The sequence below is a fragment of the Furipterus horrens genome, unplaced genomic scaffold (assembly GCF_987537825.1).
Source record: "Furipterus horrens unplaced genomic scaffold, mFurHor1.1.pri manual_scaffold_8, whole genome shotgun sequence".
Taxonomy (NCBI): domain Eukaryota; kingdom Metazoa; phylum Chordata; class Mammalia; order Chiroptera; family Furipteridae; genus Furipterus; species Furipterus horrens.
In genome coordinates, this window is record NW_028327178.1 from 2,065,610 (window position 1) to 2,084,526 (window position 18,917).

An 18,917-nucleotide genomic window follows, 5' to 3' on the forward strand; every position below is an offset into this window, starting at 1 on the left:
GATGTGATTTAGGGAAACTCAAGCAAAAGGTAGAAGATGAAATTCTCCTGCCATGCCCTTAGTGCTTCTGGGTAAAAACAGGCGGGGGGTGGGGGAGCTGGGCGCTGTGTTTCCCTCAATACAGACGGGGGTGCTGCACTCAGGGCTCTGGGCCACACAGTGCCACACTCCTGCCCACCCGTCAGGGGACGTCCTGTCCTCGGAGCCCAGGGCGGCCTGCAGAAGTGGGACCAATCCCAAACACTGAGTCAGACAGCCTTCCTCAAAGCGCAGACATCAGGCCGACTTACCTCTTTGGAGCAACGCAGAGCTAGTCCAAGGGCCCGGGGTCTCCCCTGCTGGACAGAGGCCTCCCCTCCTACCTCCCAGGCGAGTCCCCAGACGCCCAGAGGGATGCTGGAAACACCTGCAAACCCTCCACGAGGTCTCTCCAGAGGCAGCTCCCCCGCCCCTCCATGCACCAAACAGCCGTCGCTCCAAGGCTCAGCTCGGTGGTACCCAGTGGAGTCAAACGTGTTAATTACCGTCATTAAAAACGCAATACTTATCACGTCAGCACACAGGTCACAAAATGATGACTCCGAACAGGACTTCGGTCGGCCGACGGCATCAGCAAGACCGGTCACGGCCACACAGCAGCATCTCAGAGGCAAAGGAATGAAGACAGGACGACCCACGGAAACCAAGAACGGCGTGAAGATTTATTTTACAATCGGGAAAACAGTGGAGTGAATCGCGTGAACCCAAACGTACTGTACAATATTAATGACAGAACATCAAACGTATAATTAATAGTGCCTCGCTTTGTCTCCATTTATTCTTTTTTTTTTTTTTTTTGTCTGATATACATGCATCTGGAAAGATGCAAATGCCGGTAAAATTTCTCTATTTAAATCAAGCTGCAGGAACTAAATTTTATTCAAAAATTGTGGTTTTACATTATATACACAGAACTTTAATATAAAATGACAATATAAAAAGTTAAAAGAGAAAGCATACAGCCAGAAGGTACAAAGAAAGTTGAATAGATTAAAATGGTTCGCTATGTAACATACAGGCGTCTGCAAGCTGATGCTGGCAATTTACAAGGAAAGTACGCCAACATCTGCCCCGTTCTCTTTTCCATTTACCAGTGCGGCACGCTATAGAAAGGTCAGCTTGTACCAAAGCTTACATTTGTAAATAACTATAAACCGCAGTATTTTACAGGAAAAAAAAAAAGAAAGGAATAGCATTTTTACACATTTTTTTAAATAATAGCTTGCATACTTTTTTTTTGCCAAAAGTGGCATTTTTTTCAGCATCCAGAGGGTTTGGGCATAGTGGCAGTGGGGTGTTTGCGGCTGTTGGTTTTTTTGTTGTGTTTTGAATGGGTGAGGGTGAGGCTTCCTGACCCCGTGAGTCCTCGACAACTTTCTGTCTTCCAGGGGCTGCATGCATCCTTCCTTCACAACCAGCTCTGCATAGAAAAGCTCCTGTTTTAACTATTAAATACATTTTGTGTCTGACACAGCTTTTGATCTGAATGAAATGCCTTTAAGCCTTTTTTTCCTTTTTTTTTATTTTTTATTTTTATTTTTTTAGTGAAAGGCACAGAGATACAATTACAGTCTTCGAAGGGTTAAACTGGACACCACCAGGCTGTGTGGCCTTTATTGTCACGGCAACTCTGTAACTTTAGGACGTCTTTTTATCCTCGTTATTTGCGTCTTTCTTTCCTGCTAAGTCCTGCGTCTGAGTAGTGAGCCCCACTATTTCCTACAAAAGATAGCGTCACATCGAGAACAGATGGTGAAAAGAAAGGTCAGACTCGGACCCACGGAAAAAGAAAAATAACATGCATGATTGGACAGAGAGCATATAAATATAGCTACAAAATATGTGTAAGAAAAGCCAAGGTCCAGACGTGCCGTTGGGCAACCGACGAGAGGCTGATTTCGGAGGCTCAGGCCAGGCCTAGTGCAGTGTGAAGACAGCGTTTAGTGCAATGGTCTGGGGCCCTCGCGCGCCCGGACGCTACTGCTTCTCCAGCTCCGTCACGTAGATCAGGTGGTCCTCCGGGGACTTGCCGTGGGTCTTGCTAAGGTGCAGTTTGACAGCGTGCTTGCTCGCAAAGGTCCGGTTGCACAGCTTGCACTGGAATGTGGAGCCCAGGTCGTCCTCAGCAGCCCCCACCGGGCCCAGGGCCTTGGTGGCCAGGACTTTCGAAACGCTCTGCTGGTCCTGAAGCGGCCCGAGCGGCAGCTTGGAGAGGTCCTTCAAGCTGAAGCCCAGGTGCGTCTCCAGGTGGCTGATGTACGTGGGTGCAGTTCTGAACTGAGAGGCACAATCGTTGCAGAAGAACACAGGGTGCCCTGTGTCCAGGCTCTTCAAGAACTTGGTCCCGCCTGTCCTCCGCAGCTGGTACTTGACGTTGGCCAGCCAGTGGCTGATGGTGGTCATGGAGAGGCCCGTGAACTTGGAGATGTGCACCCGCTCCTGCGGGCCCAGGTCCGACAGGAGGTACTTCCCGTCGGGGGTCTCCCGCAGGCTGGCGGCGAACTCGGCCTGCAGGATGAGCAGGTGCTGGGGGTTCCAGTTGGACTGCCGGCCCTTCCTCTTGTGGACGGGCGACAGCTCGTCCAGCGCCTCCTCGAAGCTGCTGGCGTCAGCGTCCGACTTCTCGGAGACCGTGGAGGGCGTGGAGGACTTGGGGGTGAGGCGGCCCGTCAGGTTCTTCACCATGTCGGAGATGTCCATGAGCGCGCTCTCCCGCAGCGGCGACGAGGCCGCGTCGGCCGCGCCGGGGCCCAGGGGCTTGCTCTTGGCCTTGGTCAGGTCGATGGGCTGGTCGCTGTTCTCGTAGTAGCAGCGGTCGGGGGCGTCGGCCCGCTTGGCGGGGGCGGCGGGGCACACGGGCTTGTCCAGCATGCTGTTGCTGATCTTGTACAGCATGGCTAGCGGGTCCAACGAGGGGCTCACGGGCTTGGACACCTTGCCCAGGTGCGTGTTCATGATGGACTGCAGCGCGCTCAGCGGGCTGATGAACGAGGGCTCCGGCGCGAGGTCCGTGATGATGCCCAGGTTGTTGCAGCCGTTGGTGACTTTGGCTTTGAGAGGCTCGGTGCCGTTGGGGGTGTGGGCGTCCGCCGCACCCTCCTTTCTGGCCTTGCCCCCCTCCGCCTCGGGGCCTTTCTTCTGCGGGGGTTTGCCGCCGGGGTCCTCCGGCCCAGGGAAGTCCTTATTCTCCTTGGCCACGGGGGACACGGCCTTCGCCGGCGAGCCCTTGCCCTTGTCCTTGTCCAGGAGCCTGTCCTCCTTCCTCCCGCTGCCCTTGCCCGTGACCTTCTCCACCAGCTCCTCCATGGCCGACACGTTGCTCTTGTGGGGCGGGGGGCTGAGGCTGCCCGGGGCGTGCAGGAGCGCGCTGTGCTCCGAGGACAGCGGCTTCGTGCCGCCGGCGTAGGACGGCTGCATCTGCACGCTCTGCACGGCGGGCAGCGGCTTCGCGGCGCCCGGCAGCTGGTAGGCCGCGTGGATGCTGGGGTAGCCGCCCCACGAGGGCGCGCCGTTCTGCGCCTTGCTGATGGCCGTGGAGACCGTGTTCTCCAGGGACTTCAGGATGTCCACGCCGCCCTTGGGGCTGTCGTCCAGGTCCTCCTCGCGGAGGTACTGGTAGAGCGTGGTGGGCTCGAACTTCTCCGCCGCGTCCTCGCTCTCCTCCTTGATCTTCTTCTCCGCGTCACCGGCCGCCGGCGCCTTCTCCTTGTCCAGCTCCTTCTTCTCATCCGGGGCCGTGGAGCCCGCCGGCGAGTCGGGCTGCTTCTTGACGTGGGGGGCGGGGAGCCGGGTGTGCGTGGTGGGGGGCAGAGGGATGGACTGGATCTTCTCCTCCGCCACCGGGTCCAGCACCAGCTGCTTCCCTTTCTTGGAGGCGGAGGTGGTGACCTTCAGGAAGTGGCCGGTGACCATCATGTGGGCGGTGAGCTGCTGCAGGGTGTCGTGGGAGCTCCCACACTCCATGCACTTGAGGATCTGCGCTTTGCGGGCCTCGAACTGCCAGGTGTAGCTGGCGCCGTTCTGGTAGCCGTAGCGGTTGTTGGGGGTCACGTAGGGGTTGGCGGTCTTCTGGTCCTTGGCCGACTCGCTCAGGGCGGCCTCCGCGGCGGCCCCGGCCGGCTCGGGGGAGCACGGGGACGCCAGGTCCTGAAGGGCCCGCTTTTTGGTGGCGGGGACCAGTTTGGTGATGGCCGGCACGGGCTCCTTCAGAGGCACTTTCTGGTAGTGTTTCGTCTTGATCATGTGCACGCTCAGGTCCTGCAGGGACTCGAACGAGTGGCCGCAGTACATGCACTTGAGGACCTTCTGGGCGTCCTCCTTCCCCTCCATCTCCATCAGCGAGCGCTTGCGCGGCTTGGACCAGCGCTTGGCCTTCTCGGAGTCCTTGTCCCGGTTGTCGTCGCGGTAGTGGCCCGTCTCGTTCATGTGCACCGTCAGCTCCACCAGCGTGTCGTAGGCGGCGCTGCAGTCCTTGCAGCGGAACTTGCTGGCGCCGGTGAACACCGAGCCGTACAGCTTGTTGTTCTGCCGGTACAGCTGCACCGTGCTGAAGAGGCTGGGCTCCGGCAGCAGCCCGAACGCGGGCGTCTGCTGCAGCGTCTTGGCCAGCGCGGCCTGGTGCCAGTCGTAGCCCGAGCCGCCGCCGCTGCTGCCGCCGCCGCCGGTGCCGGTGCCGGTGCTGGTGCTGGGGGTGCCGGTGGTGGTGCCGGCACTGCCCGCGGTCGTGGCGGGGGGCGTGGGGGTGGGGGTGGAGCGCTCCTTGGGGCCCGCATCGGTGCTGGTGGTGGCGGCCCCGGCCTTCTTCAAATCCAGCGCCAGACTGGACCAGCAGCTCTCGGAGAACAGGTTCGCGTAGACGGCCTTGATTTGGGCCAAACTGTCCTGGGGGTAGGAAACGCTGTCCGCACCCTGCGGGTCCTCCTTGTCTTCTCTGGAGGAGGAGCTTTTGAAGTGCGCCAGCTGGTCGCTGTTCTCGCTGAAAGGCGACCCGTAGCCGGCGTCCTGGTTGGTGGCCGTGCTGCCGGGGGAGTTCTGGGAGCTCTGGGCCTCTCTGGTCTCGGCCTCTTCGCCGCCCACGTAGTCACTGTCCCGAATGTCCAGGGACAGCCCATCCTCCTCCACGCTTTCTTCCTCGATTTCTGCCGCCTTCAGTTCTTCCTCGGGAACATAAGCTAGGGCAGAAAAATGGAACAGCGTGAGAAGGGGGTCACGCTGAAGGACACAGCCTCCCCGGGACCCCCACGATCTTTAAAAGGGTGTCTCTCACCCGGGCTCCCAGGCTGCAAGGCTCCCCACTTCACATGACCACCCACTCTGCCCCTCGGCGGCAGGAACTCACTTCCCGCCAGGACAGCCCCCTCCGCTGAGAGAACACACCCCCGCAAAGCAGCCCCAGCTGGAAGGCAGGTGTCCACCCCCTGCTGAGGACGTCCGCTGGGGACCCGCCGCGCGGGAAGGGAAGGGAACCCTGTCGCCCCTCCCGCTGGCTTCTCCTTCCATAAGCGATGACCGGCAAGTCCCTTATACCTTCCCACCAGGTGGGACCTGGCCATCAAGTTTTCGGGCAACATATTCCACACACAGAATCATATGTTTCTCCTAAATATAAAGACTCCCCAATGACAAGTGACACACACGCTCTGGTCGTCACTAGAAAGAAGGCAACAGAGCGCCCCAGACTCCTGCCTGGAAGGACCAGAAGGCACCCAGAGGGGCCTGGGGAGGTATCAGAGGGCCCAGCGGTACAAAGCAGTATTATTCGCAAGAGCCCAAAGGGGACACAGCCAAGTGTCCACTGGGAGGACGGTGGGAGACAGAATGTGGTGCATCACCCAGCACATGCAGAAGGAGGTCCTGGCATGGCTGCACCCGGGGTGGGCCTTGAGGACAAAGTGCTCCGTGAAATAAGCCGAGCACAGAGGACAGACACCGTGTGACCCCCTTCTCTGAGGACCTGGAGGGGTCTGACCCACAGGGACAGGGAGCCGAGGTGGCTGCCCGACGGGGGTGGTGATCTGTGGGGACAGAGACTCAGTTTGGGGCAGGCGCCGGGGCGGTGGCTACACAGCAGTGCACTGAGCTGTGCACTTGGGGCCGAGGCGGGCACGTTTGCGCCGTGAATAGTCACCACAGTAAAATGGCTACAGCTCTGACGAGGCCCACGGGGCGTGCTGAGCAGCAGTGCAGGCTGAGGCTGCCTCTGCCCGGCACCACGGCCGCCCGGCGGGCACGTCCCCAGGGGGGCGGTAGGGCCCGTAAGCCATGAGATAAAAACCCGCTGCTTTACCGCAGGACCTCGCAGCGCCTGGAGCGTGTGGCCTCCCTGGTGAACTCCCGAGGGCAGATAACGGCGTGCCTGACCTCTGAGCTGACTTGATTGGCCTATGCATTTTACCTACTTTTTATTGCTTCATTAGTTTTCGAGGGAATACCTAGCTGATCTAGGGTTGCATTACTTGGGAAATTTGGGGTTAAGGCTTTTTGCAGAAAGGCCCAATGGCAATACACTGACGTGGCCGGAGATGGGTGTCCCATTAAATGTAATCGCTCGCTGTCACTTCATCAGAGCTGGGTCCTAAGGGAATGCGGCAAAGCCACTTGCATATCCGTGGTGGCTGACAGGACAGACAGAGGCCACCTTGTCAGCCCAGGGGTAGACGTGGGGGCGGCGGGAACGATGGAAGAGCTTCAGCACCTGCAGGCGGAGGACCGCAGACTCCCGCAGCAGGCACTCCCGAGTGTGAGCATGTGCAACCACTGTGAGCGACGTGCGCACGCGCGCACACACACACACACAGCCAGTGACATCCCCTGAGCTCACGTGCAACTCACACACACAGCCAGTGACATCCCCTGAGCTCACGTACACATATGGCCAATGATAACCTGTGAGCTCACATGCACACACACACATGGCCAATGACAACCTGGGAGCTCACATGCACACACACACATGGCCAATGACAACCTATGAGCTCACATGCACACGCATGGCCAATGACAACCAGTGAGCTCACATGCACACACACAGCCAATGACAACCTGGGAGCTCACATGCGCACACACTTGGCCAATGACAACCAGTGAGCTCACATGCACACACATGTAGCCCATGACAACCCGTGAGCTCATGTGCACAGCTGCACAGACAACCAGTGACCACCGCGTCAACCATGTAGCTGGCCTGAAGAGAACACAGTCATCCCACTTTCCTGGTGGGGGATCCATCCCGAGACGCCCAACTGATGCCTGAAACTACAAGTGGTACCGAGCCCCAGTTACACACTTTCCCTAACGTGTGCATGGCTGTTATAAAGTTTAATCTATGATTGGGCACCGGAAGAGACCAACAATGATAACTAATTATGGAATAGAACAATTATAACAATAAAATAATTGAACACAAGCATTGCAACACAGGCGGTCGATCTGATCCCCAAGGTGGCGGCTGAGCGGCCAGCGGGTGACAAAGAGGTGGGTGACGTCTGGAAGGGACAGAGCGGGACAGTTCGAGATCTCAGCACACTCAGAACGGCCACACTTGTAAACAAATGGGTACTTTATTTCTGGAATTTTCCACCTCAAAGTTTCAGACAGCAGGTGACCGCTGGTAACGTCAACCTCAGAACATGAACCACGGAAAAGGGGGGACTGCTGCACCCGTGCACAGTGCTGTCCTGCCCACGGCCCGTTCCCACACCTCGGGGACAGCGTGAGCAATCTGAGCACACGTGTCCGCGTCTGATCCACAGCCGAACCAGAACGACCCCACTCACGGATCTGGGACCGCGCTGACCCAGCGGAGCGCAGTCGCCACAGCGCGACCTCAGGGTTACCTTCAGGCCTCAGCAGCTGGGGAACGTGCTAAATCATCCTGTGGCCCTCACGTGAAATGCAAAGCTTGTAAAACCAAAACTGATGGCCGCGTTCAATCGCACTTCCGTTCTGCCCAAAACTCACAGGGTTGGGACGGTCCCGGGTTCCGAGGGCTCACCATGCGGGCTCAGCCCTGGGCCCCCCAGAGGTCCCCTCTGGGAGCCGTCCAGGCTGGGGAAGGCGCTGGGGCCCCAGACGGCAGCAGCGGGAGGGACTCCTGGGCCACCAGTCCCGCAGCTCAGTGGTCACCTGCGGCCCCACGTCGGCCTTGCTCAGGGCTCCCATGGGCAGCGGCCCTGGCGGGGGCGCAGTACACAGAAGTAACAAGGACAGGGCTGGAAACCGTGGCCCCCAGCCGTCCTCGCCTCGTGAGCACACGGAATGGAGCGCCGGCTGCGAGGAAATGGTTCCTCCCAGGGGACAGGGCAGCACACGGGTTCTCGGTCCCTGCCTGGTCATGGGCCTCCGGTAAATGCCACGCTTTGCTGTCATTCTACCACCTGGTGCAGTGACGCAATGACACCAAATCACATGCTTATCTCCACCCAACGAGGTCTTCCACTGGCAAACGCGACACCCCTGAACAGAAGGCGTCATACCAAACCACGTTCACTCCCGGGACCAATGACAGAGGGGGCCCCGCACGCCTGAGAGGTAAACGTCCGGCCTCGGCGCACGGTACGGTCTTCCAAAACTCACTTTCTTCCAAATGTGTCACCGATCACTTGTAAAGCCACATCGCCTCTGCCTCAGAGGTAGCAGGGGCTTTCGGTGCAACTTAGAAAATACTGGGGGACAAAGGCCCCAGAGAAAGCGGACCCAGAGCTCCTTCCTCTCAGGAAAACACCGCCGTCCACGCGGTTTCCATCTTAATTTACAAATGTAAGTTTTAGGTTTCGCAGGAAGGCAAAGCTGGGAGGACCCTGCTCCGGAGTGACAGGAGCAAACGCTGGTCTGTTGCCTTGGCCAGTGGCCGTTGGCCCATTCCAGTCGCTAACGCTCCGGTTCATACTTCAAACCCAATAGAAGCCAAGAACTAACAAAATGGCCTCTGGTTTTTACCAAATTCTAATTATAATTAGGAATCCGCAGGTGACGTCCTGGAAATAAATATAATTTCTTCCTCTTCTCACCACCCCAGAATTTAATCTCACGTTAACTGAGAAACAAGACGCCTCCTTTCAAGGCCCCTCCCGGGGAGCGCCTCAGGGACTCGTCTGCTGGCCGGAGTTGGTCACGTGTTGCAACAATGGAACTGGGCGTGGGGACGGCCCAGATCAGAGCCCAAACCACGAGGAAAGCAACGGGAGACTCTTGTGATTTTTAGCCGCGTCAGGGAGCAAAAGGAGAGAAAGAAATACAGGCCCTTGAAAAATGAAAGAGAAGTTAAAGGAGGGAGAAGCACAGCGAGGAACCTGTGCGTGCCCCTGACAGGCCGTGCGGACGTCACGCCCGCGGCCTGCGTGGGACTCCGCGGGCGGGTTCTGCCGTCACGCCTGGAGCAGCCAGTGGCCCTGCCGGCTGCGCACATCCGCACCCGGTCGGCGCATTGTCATGATTCCCCCAGCATCTGCGGAGCGACACACGCCACCCCAGGACCGTCTGACGCCTCTGGCCTACAGACCCACGTTAGCAGGCTCGGCCCCAAGCCCCGGCCGGGTTCCCGGGGAATCGCAGAGGAGACCCACCAGCTGCGGAAAGCGCCGCCCCGGCCGCTGCCAGTTAGAAAGGCAAAGAGGAGATCTGGCAGGAGGTACATCTCCGCACGGCCGAGTCCTGTCAAAGAAAGGGAACTCACCGAGTCGCCGTCCACGCTCGGGACACCGCACCCCCGGCCGTCACGAGGGACCAATAGCGACTGTGTCCACATGCAGCCCCTTGGCCCCCCTGCGCGGTGGCACCGCGCTCCACACAAGGTCCCATTAGGAAGTCAGTGGCACCGCCTTTGCTGAGGGCGTGAACTCAAGAGGGGAGCGGAGGAAGACTGTAGTCTCTGAAGCCCACGCAGAGCGTACGCCCCGAAATGTCGCCACCTTCAAACCCAGGAGCGCCTCGTCGTAAACGCGCAGGAGAAAGGACAAACGTTGACACTGAGGGTCAGACACGGGCGGAAGCAGCGTGGGGACTCACAGATCCACAGGGATGGGCTGGGGACCGGCTGCTCACACAGGAGAGTTTCTACCGTTAAATATGCTGCAGTCAGACATACATCACGTTTCAATGGGTTTCACCACCAGCTAAAATAGCCCATGTAATTATTTCTACACTTGACTGGAAGCTTCACACAAGGTCACAGGACACCGGACTTTCTTGGAATTCCCTCCGTAACAGTAATGGTGTCTGAATGCAAGTCACACCCTTGCTGTCACACAGGAAACATCTGCCCCTACAGTACCAACCAGGTTTATTTTTACTATTATCAGTGAATTCTCATCATTGGTCCCCCAGATGCTTCTTTAAAACGTGTTAGGCAAAGGGAGAGGCAGAGAGAGAGGGAGGGAGGGAGGAGGAGGGAGGGGGAGGGGGAGGGAGGGGGAGGGAGGGAGGAGGGAGGGGGAGGGAGGAGCTCATGAAAACTTCTGAGTTCAGGTAATTATTTGTCATGACCTTCTGTTTTCATTACAAGCTATAATTTCCTAAAAAACTTCTAACGTACATGAGTTCAAAGGTACCAGAAGGTACTGCCGTACTTGCAGAAATTTTTATTTCCAGGGTTGGAGCCATGTGAACAGTGCATCTCACCAGGTGAACTAATACAATTTTTAGACTAAAAGAGTGTTTGTTCTGAGGGAGACTCCTGAATCACAGAAAATAAAGTCAACCCCCCACATGCATCTTTTCCCTAACCCCCCCGGCTCTCAGCTCCCCTGCACCCCATCCCCCCACCCCTGCCACCCGTGCCTGGCCATGGTCCCTGCAGCATGAGACTCCCCTTCCGTAGTTACTTACAGAAATAAGTGACATCTCTCCCCATTGTATGAAACAGACTCCACAGCACCGTTTCTGCCATTCTTTCCTGTGTCCGAACAGCTCTGTCCTCAGTCCCCGGCCCTCCCTGAGCCTGGCACGCAGTGTAGGGCATGACACTGACCACATACGGAAGCCCTGCCCTAGGGGGGTGGGGGGGACAGTCACAGTAGCCCAGACCTGGAGGACACCACCTGATGAAGCTCATGGCAGCACCTGCAATGCAGGGAGAAGGTGCTGCCCGCCTGCATGTGCTAGCCTGGACCCACGGTACATATGTGAAAGTGTGCACGCATGTGTGCAACCATGTGCACATGTGGTACATAGATGACAGTGTGTGGGGTGTGCATGTGTGTATATGTGAAAGCATGTGCATGCACGGTACATAGGTGACAGTGTGCAGGGTGTGTGTGTGCATGTGTGCACATGTGAAAGCATGTACATGTGCAGTACATAGGTGACAGTGTGGGGTGTGCATGTGTGCATATGTGAAAGTGTGCATGTGCAGTACATAGGTGGCAGTGTGTGGGGGTGTGCATAGGTGCATACATGAAAGTGTGTGCATGTGTGGGTGGGTATATGTGTGTGGGTGCATATATGTAACTGCATGGGTGTATATGTGAAAGTACATGTGTGTGGCTGGCACATTCATGTGGATGCATATGTGAGAGTGCACATGTGGTCATGTGTGTGCGTGTGGGTGCATGCAGAAGTCGTGTGCATGGGTGAGCATGCAAGTGAGTGTATGCATGGGTGTTTGCACACATGCGTGAGTATATGCACATACATGTGTGTGCATGTGTGGGTGAATGAAAAATTAAAACCACATAGATGCTCTTATTTCCAAAATGGGAATAAGACAACTGTATCTTAAGGTTAAATTTCACTTTTAAAAAATTAAATCTTGTTCACATTTTTGCCACGAAGCGTGCGTTCCGGATGCCGACGCGTCGCTGAGGACAGGCCGGGCCCCGAGCAGACGACGCTGCCGCGTCCCCGTGCGGGTGGACAGAGGCAGCACCCGGCAGCCGCGCAGGGAGGTGCGGGCATGTCCTCTTTGGCACATTAGAGAGAAACGATATTTCTCAAGTCACAGCCCAGCGTTTTTTAGAGAAAACAAGCTCTACTCTATTCCACGGCCATGTTAGGGCTTGTGAGGGGGGACAGCTGGGCTTGCTTCCTAACGGCTGAATGGGGTCAGAGCTCACCCCAGCTCTGAGCACTTAGGTTTCTGTCCCACGCCCGAGCCTGCCCCACACCTGCCCCTCACCTACACCCGTTACATGTCATCTAAGGTGTCTCCCCAAACCAGTCTGTCTTCCCCTCCAAGGGGAGGGCGAGGCTCCGGAGCTCGGGCGCTCGCCATTGCTATCCCTGCACAGGTGAGCAGACGAGGCATCCGGGGACAGGCTCCCCCCTGAACCTGGCCTGTTCTGTGAGTTGGCTTTAAAGCTGCCCCACAAAATCCAGCAGGTGCCCACCTGGCCGCTCAGTGTACCCGCTCACCCGCGGTAACACCTGCATGGGATCTGCTCCTGCCAGACAAGACGTCCTGATAGAAAGTGGGCGACGTAACACATTCCTTCCACGGACAGGTGCAGTTTCCGCTGGGCCCCAAATTTCAGCCTCTGGAATCATTCAGATCCCGGCCGGTCAGCGAACAGGGCAACCGACTAAATGGTCTCATCAATAACACCCTTGGATTTTCAGAAAGGTGGTAACACCGGGAAATACAACATATGAATACAGCATGTTAGCAGGAACATATGTCAAATCATCCACATTAATGAACCCGAATTCACAAGACGTCACAGGACCCCCGTGGACCCGCAACCCCTCTTGCTAGAAGACCGGCGATGTTCCCTAGCAGCACAGTGACATGCAGAGGACACACCGTGAAAACAAACTGAGATCCAATTTTTAAAAATGTGAACTAGCACCAGCAATTCGAACACAATGGCTCCTCTTCCCACGGGCAGCTAAGGAAGCAAAGTGACTTCTTAGGCAAAGACAAGGTCATGGGGAAAGTGGGAAGTTTATAATCACAGGGACCTGGAGAAAGCCCGAGTCTTCCTCCCTCCCTGGGGTACTGCAGCTGGCAACACCCCTTGCGGGGGGCCCCTCAGAGGGGAGACTGCCCTGGCCCTCCCTCAGCAGAAGAGCCCGCAGTGCTGGCAGAGGTCAGTGAGGGGCGGCCCTCTGCCGTGACTGTCATCTCCGAGATTCACTGGCCCCTGCCCGTCATCCCATAAACTCCAGGTCCCAGCATCCTCATTATGGCTCCATCACCGACGGGCGGGCACGCAGATGAATCAGGCCAAGATGATTTCACAGAAACGCTCATTTCCATCCCTGCCGGCAGCATCAGAAGGGAAGTATTTAACCCGTTTCCATTACGGATACAAATGACCGTGAAGGGCAGGACAGATGTTCAAATCATGCTGCAGAACGAGCTGGCGTCGTTCTTCCCAGGGAGGCGCACTGCGGGGGCCGGGGACCCGGCCTCCGTGGGGCGAGGGTCCCCGTGCCCAGACCCGTCAGGCCCCTCAGCAGCCACCCCCTCGCATCCTTCCTGACCGTGCCCAGCCCCGGTGGGCTCGCTTAATTCGGAGAAGGAAGCCTTTGTCAGGGACCACGGCTTGATCAGGTGCGCTACGGGGACCGGCGAGGGAGGCGGGGGCGCGCGGAGAAACACGCCGTGGGAGAGGCAACGGTCTTGTCGAAAATGTTACCTCTCCACCACGGATGATGAAAGAGGAGTCAGTCAGTGACGCCGGGACTCAAAGACGGCTGTCACTTCGGATAGACGCTGGCACGGCTCACCTAGACAGGTGACACTGTGGGGGAGCAACTCCCCTGCATTATTGAGCGGAGTGTGACGGGCGCCAGCAGGCTGCAGCCCGGTGCCTGGGGCACCTGCGAGGCTCGGCAGGTGCGCGGATCCCACTCCTCGTTTGCATCCCATAGGGAAGCTGCAGACACCCGCGAGGCTCCGGGAGGGGAGGGGCTGGCGCCCTCTTCCCGTTACTCTGACGGGGATCCCAGCGGAGGCTGCGGCACTGCGCCCTCGTGAGGGGGTGCTCGGGCCCCTCCCCCCGTCATCACGTGGCTTCTTAGAAGTTTAGCCTAAGCGACGCTCCCTCATCTAGGGACACTTCCCTTCTTGGTTTCCGCAGAAAGGCAGCCCGTGGAGCCGAGCCCACCCGCGACCACGTCTTGAAGAACATACAAGGTTTGGTCCAGACAACTTCCAGGAAAAGCTTTTAACAGAGACGCCTTCGTGGGGCATCGGAAACAAAACACCCTCTGTGCCGGCAGTCCTCCTCCCACGACCGGCCCCCGGCCCCCGGCGTGGCCCCCGCGTCCCTGCCTCCCTCCTGCCGCCTCGGTTCTGTTCACAAAGGCACGTGGAAAGAAGCGCTGGGCAAGTTTAAGCGAACAAGGAACACGGAGGACAAACGTCCCGAGGGAGAGAGACAGGAAGCAGAGGCTGCGGCACCGTCCGACCCACCCAGGGGAGGGGACTGGAAGCAGAAGTGAGCGGGGCCGCCTCGCACGTGGGGAGGAAGATGCGTGAGGCTGGCGGTTCTCAAACACCTGCCGGAAGGGAGGGTACACGCAGGGACCCTTGTTCTCCGTAGAGGGCAAGGGGCTCATCTTCCCCATGACGATGCTGACGCCCAGCCCCAAGCAGTGGCAAGGAAACACCTTCTGGGCTAAGGATCCGCCCGGAGAATGACGCTCCAGCCCTCTATTAACGTACGCGGGGGCGCTGGCCGTAGAGCGTTGTTCTGAAAGCAAGAATGCACTCCTTTCTGGGCAAACATCTCACTCCCACACCCACAGACTCCGCTCAGCCAGCACCGAGCTTTGGGCCGAATGCCGCCGAGACTCGGTGACAGGCGACATTGACCGGGCCCGTACCCTGAACCGGACGCCCCGCACGTCGCTCTGCACCTGCTGACGGCGTAGGCCTCCTGTCGGTGCGCTTAGGGGAGAGCCTGCTGCCACCGTCCCCGTCCACGTGAGGGACCTGAGGCACGAGGGGAAGGGAGCCGCCCCCGCTGCACAGTCAGCGAGCTGCGGAGCGGGACGGCCCACGCGGTCGGGGACAGAGCCAGGCCCCAGCCGGCACCCGCGCTGCCACAGGCAGGCCCTTCCACCGGCAACTGGAAGTGGCGTGCGCTCCAGATGTGTCCCGCCTTCAGAGCATGCGGTTTGTAAAACAGGTCGTCACCCACGTGACGTCAGCACCTACAGTGTTGGGTCCTGTAGTCGCGGTCAGGCACCAGCCGCGAGGGCGAGGGCAGCGCTCCCAGGGCCGCCGCGGAGGAGACGGCCGCAGGGCCGCGCCGACCCAGACTGGTCACAGAGACAGGAAGCAGACGGGGTGACCAGGGGCTGGGGGAGGGGAAGGCGGATGTTGTTTAAGGGGGACGGAGTGCAGTTTGGGACGATAAGAAGTTCTGTGGATGAATGAACTTAATGTCACTGAGCTGTGCACTTAGGAACGGTGGCAATGACCGATTTTATGTCATGTGTATTTTACCACAATAACAAAGAGGGTGGACCCCCCAAAAAAACAACCCGTTTCCAAGCACATGAACCCAGGCTCCTAGAATCAGCGCTCCACCCACCCCCAGCCTCAGCTCTGCACGGCCACCTGGCTGGCCCACCGCGACCCTCCCCTCCCGTGCGGTCTGGCGTCTGTCCTCGGCGGGGCCAGGGCTCCGGGAGTCCTGGCACCTGAGAGGCCTGCCCCCGGCAGCTAGCGCGGTGCCCGCACGAGGGGACTGGAAGAATGAACTGAAGCGTGAGCCAACATTCAACCCAAAGCGACCGAGCACCGGGGAGGCTGCGTGCTCACACGCGGTACGAGCTTCCGCGGGCCCGGTCGCCTGGGAGGGAGGCTGGCGGAAGTGCCACAGAGAGAACTCGGTGTATCAATCTCCAGAATAAAAATCCCTGTTTAAAAACCCTTTACAGAAGACAAATGTGCCTCCCGTCCGTGTGGCAGTCCACGTGAGGTCTTTGTCCATCCGCCCGCCATCCTTCCTCAGGTCCTGAAGGCCCTAATGATTTGACCGGGAATCGGAGCACCTATGAGTGGGGCCATAAAGGGAAGAAACAGGGGAGGGGACAGGGCGAACCGCCGCTCAGAAGCGCTGTCTGAGAGGCTCCACCCTTCCTGAGCCGTGTCTCCCGTTCCATCAGCAGGAAGACCTGTCAGAGGTATCCTGCTTCACCATTTGGCTGATGTCAAACCTAAATAAACCAGATCAGAAACCCAGCCGGTGGCAGGCAGGAAACGCGGGGACGGGAGCAGGCTCGCCGGGCCTGGCGCAGTCTGCTTGCCGGTTTCGGGGGGCGGGGGACGGCGTGACAATCACCACAGTCATTTGCAGTGCTAATGTCCAATTCGGCTCCCTTTCATTCGCCTGATTTAGGTGGTCAGAGCGGTGTCGGGGCCGACGGGGGAAGCCGTGCTGGTTAGCAGGTTGCTTAATGGGAAACTGGCAGTCTTATTTCTCCTCTAGATTTGGTTTGTCACTAGGTCTCCATTACATGCCACTCAGCTTTGATGTCTTTGGACAGGGCTGATCAAAAGATGTCATTTGACCTACACAGCATGGCAGAAACTTGGAGAAGTCTCATACAGCGACACTCTGGCTGTAAATAAAATGACATTATTATTTCCTCTCTCCTATCATGTAGAAAAGCCAATTATGGTAATGCGCCGCATGTCAATGAAAACACAGCACTCTTCCTGGGGCAGGAGCCGCCGTGCTCTCCTTCCTGGAGAACGTGCCCCCTGGAAAATGAAGAGGGAGGTGATAGATGTCTTAAAGACAGTTAATAAAATCCCCGACAGCAAGAAAAGTGCAAGTCAGCAAAACAATGGGAAGTGCAAAACGCACACTGTTAAGCTTCCCAATTATCTAATAATTTCATCTTCAGTGATGTGTACGCCGGCCCCCAATGGCCGGGACCACCTTGGGCCTTTCTTGGCGTTGAACTGCCAGGAGAGGCGATTCACGGCGCTAATAACCCTCCCCGCTCCCCACTTCTTAAGGATGCCGATGGGGGGCGGGGTGTTGGGGGGGGGTCTGACTTTGACCCCGAGATCCATTCACAAGTCACAGCCCGAAGGCGCAGCCTGCCGGCACGGTGTCCCAGAAATAGGTCGACACTGTCCTGCGGGACGCTGCGCAGTGGCGGTTTCCGAAGGCCTGAGTCTGGGCATTTCCACCTGCACCAGACGTTCCCTGCGTTCCTTCTACTCCAGCCTGGGGGGGCCCGGACGTGCACAGGAAAGACCTTTCCCGCCTGCTGCGCCCCATGTGCGCAGGAGCCTCCCGGGGGCGCGGGGCCTGTGCTCTGCAGGGACAGCCCGCCTCCACCGCCTCCCCCAGCTCACGCGGAACCTCCAAAGGGGCCCCGCCATGAGGGCGGCTCAGCATGGCCGCCTGGCTCCCGGCCTCCATGTGAAATGCGACGTCCTTGCTCGGAGACCACCCCAGCGCCCAGATGCAACGTGGCCGCTGTCTCCTGTCGCACCGTCTCGTCCGCCGGAGAGAAGGAAGCTGCGGGCCAGCCTGTGAAGTGCGGGACGCTGGGCAGAGCTCACCGCAAACGTGTTCCCATTTCTGTAATCATGGTGCACACTCATTAAAAAATAAAAGTTTCTGTGTACACACACAGAAACTTGCGATTAGTGTCCGTTGAAATTAAGGACAGAACGCGGTTTTCAGAGCCACGAGACCCGGAACAGAAATAAATGAGAACTTTTTGGCTGTGTCAGAGAAATTTGTAAAATGCTCTGATTGTTTGGGGTAAAAAATTTAAAAAAATCAATCATGACAAGCCATTTCTAAGCACACCCTGCAACCTCATCCTGTCCCCCGCAATTCTGACCCGGGCGCAGAACACAGGACAGACTAACTTCAGAAGTTTCACCACATTGAATAACTTCAGATCCTGTTCCCGAGGTCAGCGCTGCCGGGGGCTTGACAGGACCTGGCACTGCGAGGCTCCACAAGGCGCCCAGTGGACTCGGAGGAACCCCTCCCCCTCCCGGACCCAGAGCCCAGCTCTTGCAGGGGACTCGGGGGACTCGGGCACCTCGATGGCAGTCTGCGGGGGGCCGGGGGGAGGCTGAAGCCACTCCGTTTCAGTCCCAGATGTTGGCTTTCAAAGGCCGTCCTTATGCCCCACCAACTTGTGGCCGTGACTTACGTACCCTGTCACGCCTGCGTGGCCCCTGAGGACTGCAGGAAGGACTGCCACGCCTACACGTGAGCCACATTTCTGGCCCCTGCACTCCGCTCCAGGTTGGCAGGACCCTCGCCCCTCCAAGTCTGCCTCCTCCCCACACGGGAACAAAACGAAGAGGGGCTCCGGGTTCTTCCTGTCGCAGGGAGACCGTCCCGTCCAAGGTCCGCAGGGCAATCTCCTGCTTTGCGTAGCCTGGGGGCTGCTTCCGAGGCCCCCGTTCGATCTCCTTGGAGAGAGTTCTAGAACCTGACGGCAGATTCCGGCAGCTACACGTGTAAGGACGGGGTGAGGTCTGTCTCAGGTCTGCTTGCGCACGGGTGTGCCTGTCCCGCTCCTGGCCCCCCTCCGGTTCTCCACGGGGTGCGTTCAGACACCATGACGGGTGGGGAGCGCAGGGCTCTGGGCCCCTGATTAGCCACCAACAGCACCTGCTTTAAGAGTCGCCTCGATATCTCATTTAACCTCAAGCCCAAAGACTCAGTTCTTCCAAAAGAACATTTTAAAACCAAAAATGATCCTGAAATGCGTAAGAAAAAAAAGACCCATTGTTAACACCCTAGCAAAGCGTATTCAATAAACACAAGGACTTTACTGGCTTTTGGATGGGAAGTCACGGGCCTTCTATAGAAGGGAAAATACTAAACTCATCATCAGAAAAGAATGTCCAAGTGTTTCCGCAACCAACTGGGACCACGGGGGGAGGGGCACGGTGCCCCGAGGGGCAAGAGTCTCCCCCAGTATTTCATTCTCTACCCCAATAT

At 57.9% G+C, this 18,917-nt stretch overlaps 1 protein-coding gene across 1 annotated transcript in view; it reads right to left on the reverse strand.

Annotated features, from left to right (window-relative positions):
• Positions 1-678: 678 nt before the first annotated feature.
• The window catches only part of TSHZ1 (teashirt zinc finger homeobox 1), a 66,957-nt gene continuing 48,718 nt past the window's right edge, over positions 679-18,917 (reverse strand). The window contains exon 2 of the mRNA XM_090285382.1: positions 679-5,210. Coding sequence (XP_090141508.1) covers positions 2,017-5,210 — 3,194 coding nt within the window. The 3' untranslated portion in view covers positions 679-2,016. The remainder of the gene's footprint in view (positions 5,211-18,917) is intronic.